The 14,806-nt window shown below is 33.8% G+C and overlaps 2 protein-coding genes across 5 annotated transcripts; one reads left to right on the forward strand and one right to left on the reverse strand.

Annotated features, from left to right (window-relative positions):
• Nucleotides 1-1,068: 1,068 nt before the first annotated feature.
• Nucleotides 1,069-10,604, forward strand: GC6 (golgin Putative 6). 3 transcript variants are annotated; one of them, XM_068645334.2, is made up of 20 exons: nt 1,069-1,176; nt 1,314-1,366; nt 1,497-1,546; nt 2,091-2,218; nt 2,293-2,345; nt 3,101-3,247; nt 3,380-3,453; nt 3,541-3,610; nt 3,896-3,949; nt 4,062-4,157; nt 5,100-5,150; nt 5,218-5,304; nt 5,391-5,504; nt 5,589-5,660; nt 6,187-6,372; nt 6,525-6,628; nt 6,723-6,768; nt 6,953-7,018; nt 8,566-9,336; nt 9,761-10,604. In XM_068645334.2, the coding sequence occupies exons 2-20, from the start codon at nt 1,337-1,339 to the stop codon at nt 10,301-10,303; spliced, it is 2,742 nt and encodes a 913-aa protein (XP_068501435.2). In that variant the 5' UTR covers nt 1,069-1,176; nt 1,314-1,336; the 3' UTR covers nt 10,304-10,604. The 3 variants fall into 3 exon arrangements, with proteins under 3 accessions (XP_068501435.2, XP_068501437.2, XP_090158028.1); XM_068645336.2 differs by lacking the exon at nt 1,069-1,176 and having other exon boundaries at nt 1,210-1,366; XM_090301902.1 differs by lacking the exons at nt 1,069-1,176; nt 1,314-1,366; nt 1,497-1,546; ... (6 more) ...; nt 4,062-4,157; nt 5,100-5,150 and having other exon boundaries at nt 5,388-5,504.
• Nucleotides 10,605-11,263: 659 nt separating this feature from the next.
• Nucleotides 11,264-14,582, reverse strand: LOC137836659 (putative glucose-6-phosphate 1-epimerase). 2 transcript variants are annotated; one of them, XM_068645338.2, is made up of 9 exons: nt 14,323-14,582; nt 14,036-14,126; nt 13,512-13,586; nt 12,946-13,002; nt 12,703-12,857; nt 12,342-12,473; nt 12,106-12,208; nt 11,827-11,926; nt 11,264-11,695 (listed from the first exon to the last, which is right to left on the reverse strand). In XM_068645338.2, exons 2-9 carry the CDS (start codon nt 14,111-14,113, stop codon nt 11,478-11,480), a joined length of 918 nt encoding a protein of 305 aa, XP_068501439.1. In that variant the 5' UTR covers nt 14,114-14,126; nt 14,323-14,582; the 3' UTR covers nt 11,264-11,477. The 2 variants fall into 2 exon arrangements, with proteins under 2 accessions (XP_068501439.1, XP_068501440.1); XM_068645339.2 differs by having other exon boundaries at nt 14,206-14,327.
• Between the last annotated feature and the right edge of the window lie 224 nt (nt 14,583-14,806).

Raw genomic sequence — 14,806 nt, forward strand, 5'->3', positions numbered from 1 at the left:
ATTGTTCCTGCTTCTATTTTCCACTTTTCTTTCTTTTTCTTTGTTTTTTTTTATAAAATGCTTTCATATTAGGTATCACTATGCTAACTTTCTTTTTCTCGGTTAAGGTATGTATTTTATTTATTTATTTATTTTATGTTTTTTGTTGTTTGTATTTTTAGATTGAATGATTTATAAATTTTTTGGATGGTAGAATCAATGTTATAATTATAAACCCTTCAATTTGAAACACATCTGAGTTGGATAAATTTAATGGATTACACAATCTAGTAAAAAAATAATGTGTTTCAAACTACACCATCAATAAAATTTAAAAAAATGTTATATATTTCGATTTATTCTCCTCTAATTTTTTTTATTTTTTTTGAACTTCACCATACTCTTAATTATGCTAACCAACATGAATTACTTAATGTATCAATTAAAATATAGAATATAAGAAGAAGTTATGAAGGTACAAAAAGTAATTGCCTACAATAAGTGTTTCAAAATTAAGAAATTAATTTCTGCAACACCATAACTATTCATGCAACTCTGTTGCTGCAGCTAAAAAGACTAAAACACCCTTTTGGTTAACTATATAAAAGTAATCTAATATAAAAGTAATCTTTAGCTAATTCACGTGCCGAAACATAGAACACGTGAAATGTTAATTTTGTCTTTTATTATCACATCTTTTTTTTATATTCATACCTTCTGAATTATAGAGTGAAATTGAATTTTTTAGGTTCAAAAATTCATTCTAAACTTTAAAATTCAGAATACAAAATTGTGTTTTATATTCTATAATCTGAAAATAATTTTTGAACTCAAAAAATTCTTTTTCAATTCTAGTATTTGAATTTAAAACTCTAAAAATGAAAATACAATTTTATATTTTAAATTTTAGAGCTCAAAAAGTGTATGGATTATAAAATTTGAAAATGAAAAAAAAAAATCCTACATCTTTTACTCAAGGGTAATTTTGGAATCTTAAAATTTAAGGTGGGGTAGGAAGAAACTATGGAGGTGGAGGAAGAAATTTGCATGGATTGATTTATTTTCCAGAAACGGCCCATAATGAAACCCAAACCAATAATAGACAAAAAAAAATACAAAATAAGAAATCTGCATCGTCATGTGTCTGTGGCTTTGATGTTGAATTGCGGTAAAAGAAATCACCAATTCTTAGCTTCGGTACATTTCTTCTCTCACTATCACTTTTAGGGTTCTCAATTCCCACAATTTGCAATCTCAATGAGCCAATTGTTTCCGATTGTGATAACTGTGAATTGAATTGGATTTGTTGCCTTTTAAATTTGTTTTTGTTCAAGGATTCTGCGCCATTTTGTGATCTATGAGGATGGATTTGATGTCTGGTTACAAGGTATGATTTGATCTTGAGTACTCTTTTGAATTTGCAAATTTTGTAGCTCGAGATAACGACAGCGTGCAACCCGAGCTAATGTTGATTTATCTCTGTTTAGAAATGAATTAGTTTGGTAATTATTGTGCAGGGGGTTGTTGGGCTTCTTGTTGGCAACGAGAACTCTTCAAACGAAGATAGGTATTTTTTTTTTGTAAATGTTCTAAAAACTGTTTTGCTGTGTTATGCACAGCTCTTCATGTCTGTTTCATGCGGCGTTCTTGAACAAATGTAATTGGAGATTTTCTGCTAGTATCATGTTCTGTTTGTTGATCGGTTCCTTTGCTTACTAGTAAAGTAACTTGCTTCTGCTGAGTAAGGGGTCCTGAAGAATATTCACCTTTTTATAAAAAAAAAAAAAAACTGATTATTATTATGGATTATAGACGTTTTTTTAGATGGGTATCATTGATCCTTGCTGCTTGATCCACATTATTGTTCGTTGAAATCAAAGTTCATTGCTAGTTGACTTGTATCTGCTGCCTTCCTTTTAGTTTTCTTTAGGTTAAATATATCATTTCTGACTATTTAAAATAAGAAACTCTGTCTCTTGAATTTATTTTATAGTTTTCAATTATCATAATGATGAATATCTTTTTAGCAGTCTGTTTGTTTTTTAACTAACTATTATACGGAGTGCCTTATACTTAGTGTGATGTACATTTTCTTTGTCTTATTTGAATAGATATGTTGAGCGCTTGCTTGACCGGATAAGCAATGGTAAATTACCAGATGACAGGAGAAATGCTATTGCTGAGCTTCAGGGTGTTGTCTCAGAAAGTCAACCTTTCCAGTTAGCATTTGGGGCAATGGGTACGTCCTATCTCTCAACCAGTTTTAGTTTTTTCACCCTCTCCCCTGGTTTAATATGTTTGATATTTTTTCAGGCTTTCCTATAATGCTAAGTGTCTTAAAGGAAGAACGCGATGATGTTGAGATGGTGACACAACTTCTTCCTTATCATTTTTATTGTCTAATTGTTTTTTCTGTTTCTTTTTGGTACTAAAGGATCCAGATCATGAAGTCCACTTCTGTAAAGAGGACAACATGAAAAAATGTAAAAAAAGAAAACTATAAAAGTGAAAGTGTGATCTTGTTATTCAATAGTTCAATTATTAAATTCTGAAGTCTTTACTTCAGGACTATCATTTTATGTACCAAATTGGTATTATGGTCAAATGTCAAATTCATCTGTCATATGTAAAGGAGTTTCTGGGCTCATACTTTTGTATTTAGCATAGAGCTTCTTCACTTAACTGAATTGTGGACACTTCTATGAATCAATGTACTGAAATTTATTTTAGTCAGCCTACACAAGGGTTCTATGATATTCTCTTGAGCTCTAGCATTTGTTTTATTTTTTCTAGGATTTTTCATATTTGAAGGTATATTATATTATATTATATATATATATATATATTTATATTGCCGATGCAGTACTCTTATAGACAACTTACTTTGTTGTGGTATCATGTACTGGCTGTGCTAATCTCATTAATGATGGATACAGTTCAGTTAGATTGTGAAGGTTCTTGATTATGGTTGTTGAATCAAAACTGTTAGTCTTTCTACCGTTCTTTGTTTCTCTATCAGTCCTTCATATTTTAGAGGGATTTTTTCCCTTTAGGTTTGTAACATTTGCTTTTAATATATCAAGTCCCAACAATGTGTTAATTGCAAAGTGTATTCCAACAGGTTCGCGGTGCCCTGGAAACTCTTGTAAGTGCATTGACGCCTATTAATCATGCAAAAGGATCAAGTAATGAAGTTCAGCCAGCTTTGATGAACACTGATTTACTTTCTAGAGAAGCAGACTGTATCTCGCTTCTCTTAAGTTTGTTGGTAAGAATTTCTTTACTAGAATCAAGGACGTACTCTCAGTTATATCACTGAAAGTTTCCTTCATTTCTGGGCATATGTATATAAATTAAAATATTGTCTTATTTATTTTTTCTTTCGAGTGTACCTTGATAGGAAGAGGATGATTTCTATGTACGGTATTACACTTTGCAAATTTTGACTGCCCTTCTCACCAATTCTCCACAGAGGTATTGGCTTTATAGCTTCCATTTTGGTTTAATCTCAGAACTGATAAATCATCTAGCTCACTGTACCCTTGCTGGCTTCCTCTTCAGGTTACAAGAAGCAATATTGACCATCCCTCGCGGTATAACTCGACTAATGGACATGCTTATGGATCGTGAGGTACAAGACTTCAAAGTTCTAGTAATTTTAGTAACCTTTTCAGAATGAATTGTTGTCTTTTGTCTCATGTACTAAATATATTTGTTTAACATATTCACCGGTAATTAATTGATGGTGCAATCTGTTTGTTTAAATTCTCAATATATACTGTTGGAAATCATCTGATAAGTTTTGTTCACTAATATTTTTTTAAGAGAAAGCCCCAAAGGGGCTAATTCTGTTTGAGAATATTGATACCTGGGACTATTGTTTATACTGGGAAAATGACAAAGGTTTACCTTCCAGGTAATAAGGAACGAGGCATTATTGCTTCTCACTCATCTGACCCGCGAAGCTGAGGTAACTTTTTTTGCTCTAATCGTACTTTTATCTCCACTTCAAATTTTTCCTTTTAAAACTTGTTTTATTGAGTAGTTGTTGTGTGTCATCTAAATGAATTTAATGATTATAGGAGATTCAAAAGATTGTCGTCTTTGAAGGTGCATTTGAGAAGATTTTCAGTATCGTAAGAGAAGAGGGAAATTCTGATGGTGGTGTTGTAGTACAGGTAATAAATGATTACCATGACGATACTTTATTTAATTTGCTGTATAACCTACATGATGAATGATATTAATGCACGATTATGGTCTACTCGAAGCAAGTTGTCAATGATTACGAACATGTACTTGTATTTTTTTCTTTTGGTAAAATCCTTTTTTCATATACATATAAAGAGTGAGTGAGCATACATGCTCCTGCTTCTAAATATTGTGAGAGTCAATAGTTCTTAGAAAGTGGACTATAAGTCTAATTCAACCTCATAAAACTGACTTGTAAGGTGAGATTTTAACCTATTTATATACTATAGTTTGACCATATCCTTAGTCAATGTAAGGTCTCTAACACACCCCTTTAATCCAAGGATGGAGTATCTCGAGCATGGGATTGGATATTTGTAGGTAATCTGATACTGACTTGATAGGCCCAAAAAAACTTGTTTGGATAAGTTTTGATACCATTTTAAAAAGTGGACTTTAACTCTAACTCAATCTCACAAAATTGGTTTGTAAAATGAAGTTTGCATCCACTTAGATACTATAATTTGGCTATATACCTAGTCAATGTGGGATTTTCAACAATAGTGTTTGAAAGCCATTGCTCAAAATAATTTTTATGGACTTTTTTTTTTGTTACCATCACTTGATTACATTTTCAGATTCTTTTTTTGATAACCCATTTTCAGATTCTTTTTTGGGTAACCACATTTTCAGATTTAGATATGGTAAATTAAAACATGAAAAAAAACAAAAATATGCAAAAACGAAATGTAGTCAAAATTGTATTATTTGTCATCTTGTCTTGTTTGTACAAGGCACTGAAATTCCCTCCCAATGTTGACCAAGGCCTTTTTAGATAAATATAGTTCTTATTCATGTAATATATTTTGAGCATGGTGAAGCTTTATATAGCTTTTGGTCTGGATAGTTATTCTTATGTTGCTGTGCAGGATTGTCTTGAGTTGTTGAACAATTTGCTACGTAGCAATTCATCCAATCAGGTTTGTTCGTTCTACTGTGTTTATCCAGTGCTAAACCTGGTTCTAATTTCAACTCTGTATGGTTCAGGTGCTACTAAGAGAGACTGTAGGTCTTGACTCATTGATATTGATTTTAAAGCTGAGAGGAAGTAGTTTCACTTTTAATCAACAAAAGGTTAGATTCTTTCAATTTTTCACTTTAGTTCATGCTATTGGTGAACCCTTATAGCTAACTCTTTTTTATAAATACCATGCCAGTAGACAATCAATCTTCTAAGTGCATTAGAAACCATTAAATTGTTACTAAAGGGAGGTTCTGAGTCTGATCCTGGGAAAGATATGAATAAACAGGCAAATAAAACTACTCTGGTTCAGGTTTGTCATGAACTTAGTCTTGTGATGCTTGCATAAAATAGCAATCTGGTGATCTTATTCTGTGGTTTTGTGGATTTGTTGTAGAAAAAGGTATTGGAACATTTGTTAATATTAGGTGTTGAAAGCCAATGGGTACCTGTTGCCATTCGCTGTGCGGTAAGACAACCTGCCTTTTTCACAACAATGCTCTGATGTATTTATTTCTAACATAAAAAATCTGTAGTAAATAATGTTCAAACACTAACACAGACTAGAATTTTTCTTCATGCTTTCATTATCTTTCATTCCTTACATTACTTGTGACATCTAGATGTGGTTGTATATTGATTAGATGTTGTAAGTAATGAGAAAATTATATTATGCTTATATTTGGCAATAGAAGTTGTTGTTCAAGAGACATTTGTAAAATTAAGCAAAAAACTAGTATTGTTGTCAAAGAATCAGTTGAACTTGGAGTGTAGAGTTACTAAACGGTCTATGCATGATGCATCCACCTCACTTTTGATTCACATGTAGTTTTCAAAGAGCATTTTCTTTTTTTGTTGTAGTAGTAGTTCCATTTCCATTTTAGTTGTGGCATTGTTATTTTTTTGTTCTTGAAATGCTTAGTTTGTGAGAATTTTTTCTGTGTTGTGAAGAAGTACAAAGGGTGCTTGGTTTTATATTTTGCTATTTTTCTCAGGCAATGCAATGTATTGGTGATTTGATTGTTGGAGATTCAAAGAATCGGGACCTTCTTGCAAGCAAAGTTCTCGGAGAGGAGCCCCAAGTTGAACCTGCTCTGAACTCTATACTTAGAATCCTTTTGAGAACATCTAACATGCAAGAGTTCCTTGCTGCTGATTATATGTTCAAAAGCTTTTGTGAGGTTGGTTGTGCATACTTCTTTCTTGATTTATCGCTTACAAAATTCCTCTTCACCACATCCCACCAGTTAATAAATTTTGACTGATGTGTGTTTGCTTTTCACTACATACTTATGGTTTCTGCTCCTCCCTTGATTAATCTTATCTAAAACAGAAAAATGCTGATGGTCAATCTATGTTGGCGTCTACATTAATTCCACAGCCATATTCAGCGAATCATGCATTCCTTGAGGAGGATGTCAGTATGTCTTTTGGCAGGTTTGTTTTGTTGGTGGTGCATTAATGACTCCCTTGCCTTTTGATAATGTGCTATCTTCAGTCAGATTAAAGATTGTTGACTGTTCCTTTTCAGCATGCTATTACAGAGTCTTACTTTGGGTGAAAATGGTGATCTTGAGGTATGTGATATGTATTCGACTACCTATTTGAAATTTGTGTCTATTTCAAATTATATTTTGCATTGCGTGCTAATGCCATTGGGTGGAAATTCTAATAAACTATGGCATTTTTATTTATACAATGGAAGTCAATTGTTGTGACATTTTAACATGATAATTATCTGACATTATATTAAAAATGTAGACTTCTTGCCGAGCTGCTAGTGTTTTATCTCATATATTGAAGGACAATCTCCAATGCAAGGAAAGGGTATGCCAATGTTTCCCACTTACTATATTTTGAGCTATATTTTGCTACTTGTTATGACAGAGTTGAGGACTTCAGTCCATCGGATTTAATCTTTATGCATAAATAATGAGTTTTATAGCTAAACAAATCATCATAAAGAATCAAAGTACTCAATCATAACATGATAAAATTATAATATATGGATTCACTATTATTATAGAACCTATAAAGGCAAGTTCCTACACGGGCATTTGGTATACAATTTCTTCTTCCCTATTAAATGATTGTTTATATTTTTTGCGCTTCACATTCTCAAATATGTCAAAAAGGCTCTAGGACAAGGGTTGTTCTACGAGGACAAGGGAAATACTCGAATGCTTGGGTATTGTGATGCAAATTGGGTTGAATATCCCAGCGATAGGAGATCCACCGTAGGATATCGTGTATTCATCAGAGAGAACATTATCCCTTGGAAGAGTAAGAAACAAAGTGTTGTTGTCTGATCTAGTGCGGAAGCTAAATATAGATCTATGGCCTTGACCCCTTATGAACTTGTGTGGACTAAACAACTCCTTCATGAGTGTTGAAATTTTGTAAAATTAAGCCGACGGAGTTGTATAATCAAACCGTGCTTCATATTGATCTCGATTCAATATCTCATTAGCGAACCAAACAAAGATCGATTGCCATTTTGTTAGGGAGAAGTTGTCGTCCAAGGAACTTAGTATTGAATTTATTAGCTCTGATGATCAACCTGCAAACATTCTAACTAAGTCTTTAAAAGGGTTGATAATTCAATTTATATGTTCCAAGTCTGATGCATACAATTTATATGCTCCAACTTGAGGGGGAGTGTTAAATATTTGTTTATTATTTCTTGTATAGCTTTTATAAAGGTTCCTCTTTTGGATGTATCTAATTTTAGAGTTAAGAGTCATAGGTTGCAGCCTTTTTCTTGTATCGTACTTGTTCTCATCTTTTCATATGTGTGTGTGTTTCTAGTACATCAGCTGAAGTACACTCACTGATTTTTTGGCTATCCTCTAAATTCAAGTTCCCCAAAACCCCCAAAATTTGCTTTTGCTCTATCAAGTGAAAAGAGAGGAGAAAATTATCTAAACCATAGAGATCCTACACTTAGGAACTTCTATAATTATTTTAAATATTGCAGTTGATAATTTGTTATGCATTCAGGACTAAATTTATAGAGAGAAGTTATCATTATATAATATAGCAAGATTAGATGACTAAAGAGTAAAAGGAATTATACAAATAAACTAAACCGTAAGTGTTAAAATTTGATAATCTATTTGACATGCCATAGCTTATTGAAAATTGAGAAATTAACAGGTTTTATTCATTAGCATATAAATATTAGGTAGATTGTTGAATGCATACATTCAATTTGTAAATGCATTTTATGCATGTATGATTTGTTATTCAGAAGTTTGTGGCATGTTCTACCCCAAACGTTTATTTGGGCTAGATGTTGGTTTTTCCACATTTATGTATGTATGAAGTGATATTTAAAAGGAAGTTTTTGAGAAATCTTACGAGAGTAGTTGCAGGTTTTACGAATTGAAATTGAGGCAGCACCCATGCAATCTTTAGGAGCTCCAGAGCCGCTAATGCATCGAATGGTGAAATATTTGGCTATTGCTTCTTCCATGAAATCGCAAGTTGGAAAGTCTAGTACATCAGAAAATTCTTATGTTCAGGCCATTATCTTGAAATTACTGATTACCTGGCTAGCAGACTGCCCCAGTGCAGTGAACTGCTTCCTAGATGCACGCCCCCACCTTACTTATCTTCTTGAGCTGGTATCAAATTTGTCTGAAACAGTGTGTATAAGGGGTTTTGCGGCAGTTGTCTTGGGTGAATGCGTGATATATAACAAATCCACTGACAGTGGAAAAGATGCGTTTGCCATTGTAGATGCAATAAGTCAGAAAATTGGGCTTAGCTCATACTTTTTAAAATTTGATGAGATGCAGAAAAGTTCAATTTTTGTCAGTGTGAAGTCATCCCTGACCTACCAATCATTCACTAGATCTTCAGCATCTAGCATGGTAGATATTGAAGATGTAGATGAAAATGATTTGTCAGAAAAGAAAAATTTGGACCATCCAATTCTCTCTTCAATCTTGGATTCCAACTTTGTGAACCTTGTCAAAAGTTTAGAGGCAGATATTAGAGAACAGATTGTGGAGGTCTTTAGTCGTCCAAAAACGAAGGTGGCAGTAGTGCCAGCAGAATTAGAGCAGAGGAGTGGTGAAAGTGACGGTGAATACATAAAACGGCTGAAGGCTTTTGTTGAGAAACAGTGCTCTGAGATACAGGTGAGTCATGAATCTGTTTTTTTAGGTACTCTACCTGACTTCAATTAGGAAGGTGTAGGTTGAATGTACTAAAATAAACCTTCAAATTCCATTTTCTTAAAATGAGATTCTGGAATTATTTTTAAACGGTATGCACATAATAATATTACCAAGAACATTCTTGTTATTTGCTTACTACTATATACTGGAGCCGGCTTATATCTTTGTGAATTTGTTCAGTTAGTAAGTTTTATGATGGTTTTCACATTAATCCATAATTATGGACTAATAATACCTTGGTATGTTAATTATTACTTTGACATGTTCCCGTCTTGAATAAAAGTGACATCTCATTACAATAGGAAGTATGTAGGATGCAGGAGGCTATGCACTTGCCGCTCTATGTATATGATTTGGTGATTAGTTTTTCATGTCATCATCTCAGGATGTTGTTCATCGAAATGCTACTCTGGCTGAGGACCTGGCAAAGACAGGCAGTACTTTGCAGCCCGAGCAAAGAGTGGGTGGGGCCTCAGACAGAATCCAAATAGAGACACTCCGTAGAGATCTCCAAGAAGCATCTCAAAGATTGGAGAAGCTCAAGGAAGAAAGGGCCAAAGTTGAATCAGAGGCAATACATTATCGGAATTTAGCTGGAAAGATGGAAGCCGATCTAAGGAGTCTGTCTGATGCCTATAATAGTCTTGAGCAATCTAACTTGCAACTGGAGAATGAAGTGAAAGCACTGAAGAAAGAAGGGCACTCAACATTCCCAGATGTGGAAGCAATAAAGTCTGAAGCTAGGGAAGAAGCTCAGAAGGAGAGCGAGGGTGAACTGAATGATCTGCTTGTATGCCTCGGGCAAGAACAAAGCAAGGTAGACAAACTTAGTGCTAGATTGTTGGAGTTGGGAGAGGACGTTGACAAACTACTTGAAGGCATTGGAGATGATGCAGGGGCTGCTGGCGGTGCTGAAGACGAGGAATAATAGATTTTTATCTCTGCCTCACTTTATACATTTTATGTTGAATTGTACAGTCTAACTCAAAATTTGGAGAACGGATCAGTGCTTATATTCCAAAGTTGGATTTTAAATTATGATTCGTCGAGGACCTGTTTATTGCTGGTTTATTTTGCCATATTCAGGGTGATTTAAATTGTCTCTTCATTTTCTTTTGCCATATTCAGGGTGATTAAGTTGTCTCTTCATTTTCTTTGTTCTATTTTGTACTGTAAACGTATGCAATTTGTGAGAAATAATTTAGAGGACAATATTTTTATTCTTCTAATATATTTAGATGAGAATTCTGTTGTACAATTTGTATGTTCTTAGGAGTTACTATGTATGCTAAAATTATTTTCTATATTCCAGGAAAGTTATGTTAGTGACACAAAGTTCAATATTGGACCAAGCACAAAAATAACTCAACTAGGATATCATAATCTTTTATAGCAACTTCCAAACCCTAAAATTAACTGTTTCCTGTGAGATTGTAGTTCATTTTTATAATTCCATCATATTACCTCCGAACTACTAGATCTTATTAGTGTTTACATGGAGAGATGAAGTAGTACAGTACAATAATATGTTCATAATCACAGGACATAAAATTTGTAGATTTTCCAAACAAAAATGAAAATGTTCCATCTTCCTTTTTCATAAAGTTCAGTGATGGCCGAGAAAGTCAGGAAGGTTGATCGTGAACTTCAGGGCATGGTAATGGCCTACATTGTATCTAGGAGTAGATTGTCTTGACAAGGATTCAAAAACAAAAAGTTGTTTCTGTGCTGTCTTGTCATTGCTCAATAAAGACATGTTCGTAACATAATCTTGTTTCTAAGCAGAAAGTTTCATTGGAACTTCACAGACACATTGCAAAAATTGGTAAGCATTTCAACCCTGGATCCGATGAATAATATTGTAAGAATTGCCATGGCACCAAGCAACTGAATAAGAAGAGGCATCTCTCAATTATTGTAAAGTGGCAAAAATAGATGTCCATATTGCTGAAGCCTTTTTGCTGTGTTATCAGCATCACATTCATCCAGTCATTAGGATAGTGTAAGTCTATGAAAGCCACTATGTGGACAAAGTAGTGCATGTGCATGCACCCAACTAGGTAACTAAGGGCCACAAATCTCCACTAACTGCATTGATCAAGTCAATGAAAGCCATAAAGAACCTTGCGAGGATCCAATTGTCCACTGCAATAGCTTGATGAAACAGTAGAGAGTTCCTGATATCCCATCCACTCTTCTGAGGGCTTCAAGAGAACAGGGGTTTCAATAGCTGCAGAACTCATACATATCATGATCTTGTAATCATCATCTCCCAAATCAGGGATAGCCTTGGCCTTCTTAGCCCAGGGATTCCATACCACTGCAGTCTCATAATTACAACAGATGAGAAATACTGACTTATTTTCTTATTTGTATCAAATGTAGATTAAAAGAACAAAAAAGTGTACATGTGAATGCTAAATAGATACAATGCCATGCAAAACTAACTACCTGCATCTGGCATTCCTTTCTTCTGGAGTACAAAAGTTCTTTTCTTCTCATGGTCTATGATGGCAATTTTATTTGGGCTGTGCAAGTACACTCTGTCAATCTACAAAAGGTAAACCACACATGTCCTTAGAGACCACTTGAAAACATGATTTGGTATCTATTACATATATTCCAGAAATGAGAAAATTTATGAGAAAGATTAGCTTGTAATGTCAATTTTGTTAGCCTGGAAGACGCCTCCAATCAACTGAACGAAATGAGCAGAAGATGATATTATACCTCACCATCAAATGTAAGTGCATCTGCCTGTTCTGTGAATCGTGATCTGTTCATCAGATTGTCAAAGAAATCAAGTGTCTCCAATCCCTCAATGCGCACTTCACTGCAAATTCATTCAATCTCTCTTAGAGTCATAGTTAAGCAAGATCATTCTAGAAGACAGCAATGATGAAATGGAACAATCTAGGCATCATATCAGAACAAAAAGCAGTTAATCTATATGTAAAGATGCACACCTAATATCTGATCCAGATAAATAGTTGCGTAGTGCAAAGGAGAAAGAAAAAGCTTTGTTATCTGTGTTTCTGACTCGTGGAATAAGAATTAGCTTGTCAGCATTGAGAGAGATGCGAAGCCGGAACTCAAAGCTGCAGAAGCAGCAACAGAAGTTAGACATTTAGATATGCAAAAGCAGAGGAAACACTCGAACTTGTAAAATCGACTTATAAGGTGAGATTTGTATCAGTTATATACTATGAAATGTTTTTATCTCTAGTCGACGTGGATGATTCAACTGCACTTCATTTCTTATAAGCACAAACACAGATGATTTCTTATGAGCACAAACACAGATTGATTGAATCCATATATATGTACCTATGGGGTGTCTTTAAGTCAACTTTTGTTGACTTCAATATTAGATCCACAGATGACTGATTGTCCAAGGGAGGAAGAGGTGAAGGATCCCTATCCAATGACCACATCCTGTTTCTTGCAAATCCATGTTGTTCAAGTGAACCAAGATCACCAAACTGAAACAGAAATAGTATTAAAAATGTTGGACTCCAGCAACAGAAATCAAATATGTTTTCACCACCAGTGTGATGAAATGAAACTAACCCGTGCAAAGCAAGCTGATATTCCTCCTTTGATTGCTTTATGCTGTTTCCAGTTAGCCTGTTCAATAGAAAATCACCATTTGCATTGACAATGCATAAATCTATTGCAAGTAAAGGAAACAACATTCAAAAGAATGCATGAAACTCATTCTCACATCCTTATTTTCTTGTAAGAAATTTCAAGTAAAATTAAGCAAAAGACAATAATGAGAATTAAGAAGAAATTTGATCTTCAAACACGATTCAAGGCTGGCAATAAAATAGAGAAACATGAATTCAACTTCAAGAACTAATTTTGCATATCATTGTATTGTAGTGATTCTTATAAATGTTTTTAATATTAAAATAACTATGGATTTTTGAAAGGACATGTTTATATACATTATCGATTAAATATCAAGTAAAACTTATTTAGAAGGCCATTGTCATCTGATCATATACTGTTACTATGATACAAATGTTAATCTTTGTTTTAATTTAATAAAACATATATTTTGAATGATTTCTAATTTGTTGACAATGTAAAAAAACTTGGTTTTACTTGAAGTTTAAACTATTCTTTTTTACCTTACTGCTCATAAACAGAAGTTCTTCCTTCCTGTGATTCTTCCAAGAAACAATCTGCCCTCCATACAGAAGCACCTGAAATCATATATTTCAAACAGTTATAAACTGTTTATAAGTGAAATTACCACTTCCATATAAGATCAATATTGCAAACCATGGCTGATTTATTTAAAACTATATTGATCTTGATCCAATAGTGTTGAATACCATTTTACACTTTACTCAAATGACAAGGATTGTAGCATCTTTACTCAAAAATTCTAAGATTTAGCATTGACTGCATCAGATGATCATTAGTAAGTCCAGAGTTTAAACAATACTCTCAAATATCTTCAGAAAGTATTGCCAATTTAGAGCTTCTATAACTTGTATCTAATTTCTAAAGTTGATAATAAGCTACAAAATTCATAACCAACCTATCAAACATGAGCATAAAATACCATGAAGGGAAAATCCCATTTTCCTACAACAAAATAGACTCTTTAGATCATAGTTACAATAAAAACACAAAAGGTGAAACCAACCTCAGCTGAGGAACCTTTTGGCTCAGTCAATATAATCCTTGGCAATCCATCTCTGTCCTGAAATATATTCAGCGGCATCTGTGTTGGCTTACTGCAACAAAAAACCAGAAAAAGACTTCAGTTTCCATCTCTATTCCACCCACCATATGCAAGCAAAAGAGATATATTACATAAAAGAGTGATCTTTGTGAACCCTTTTGCAACACAAAAAGACCCTTCAGAAAAATGGATGAGATTTGCAGTTTCCAAGGAGAAAAAAGCATGAGGAATAAGAAAGAAACAAGTACCTATTGAGTCCAATGAAAAAAGGAGTTAGCTTACTTTGTTGGCTATCTTTCACTATAATATTATTAAGTGTGTGTGTCAGTTTAGAGTTCCAAGAGACAGAGGCAACAACTCTGCGTTTCTTTAAGAGTCCATGTTAGATTTTCCATGGTATATATATAAGATTATCATGGTTATGAAACCGTGAAGGAGAAAAGAGTGTGGCTGGTTAACGTTGAAGTTGGAGAATATCCAACAGAAATCAACCGTTAGCATCGGATTCTCTGTTGCTTTTGTCTTTTTCAAAGTTAACTATCTGAAATGTTGTGTTCTGGTTGGTCCACCTGGGACACGTGACCAATATTTCTGCCATGTACTGTTAAAGTATAAAAATACTATACTATACGATCATATGAACGGTGGTGCAAATAGCATAAAGTGGACCAAAATCAAATTGATCAAATTGGTGCAAATATCATAATTGTTGCTCACATGTTTCTGTTCAGT

Source organism: Phaseolus vulgaris, chromosome 4, assembly GCF_051622355.1.
Source record: "Phaseolus vulgaris cultivar YP4 chromosome 4, ASM5162235v1, whole genome shotgun sequence".
Classification (NCBI taxonomy): Eukaryota; Viridiplantae; Streptophyta; class Magnoliopsida; order Fabales; family Fabaceae; genus Phaseolus; species Phaseolus vulgaris.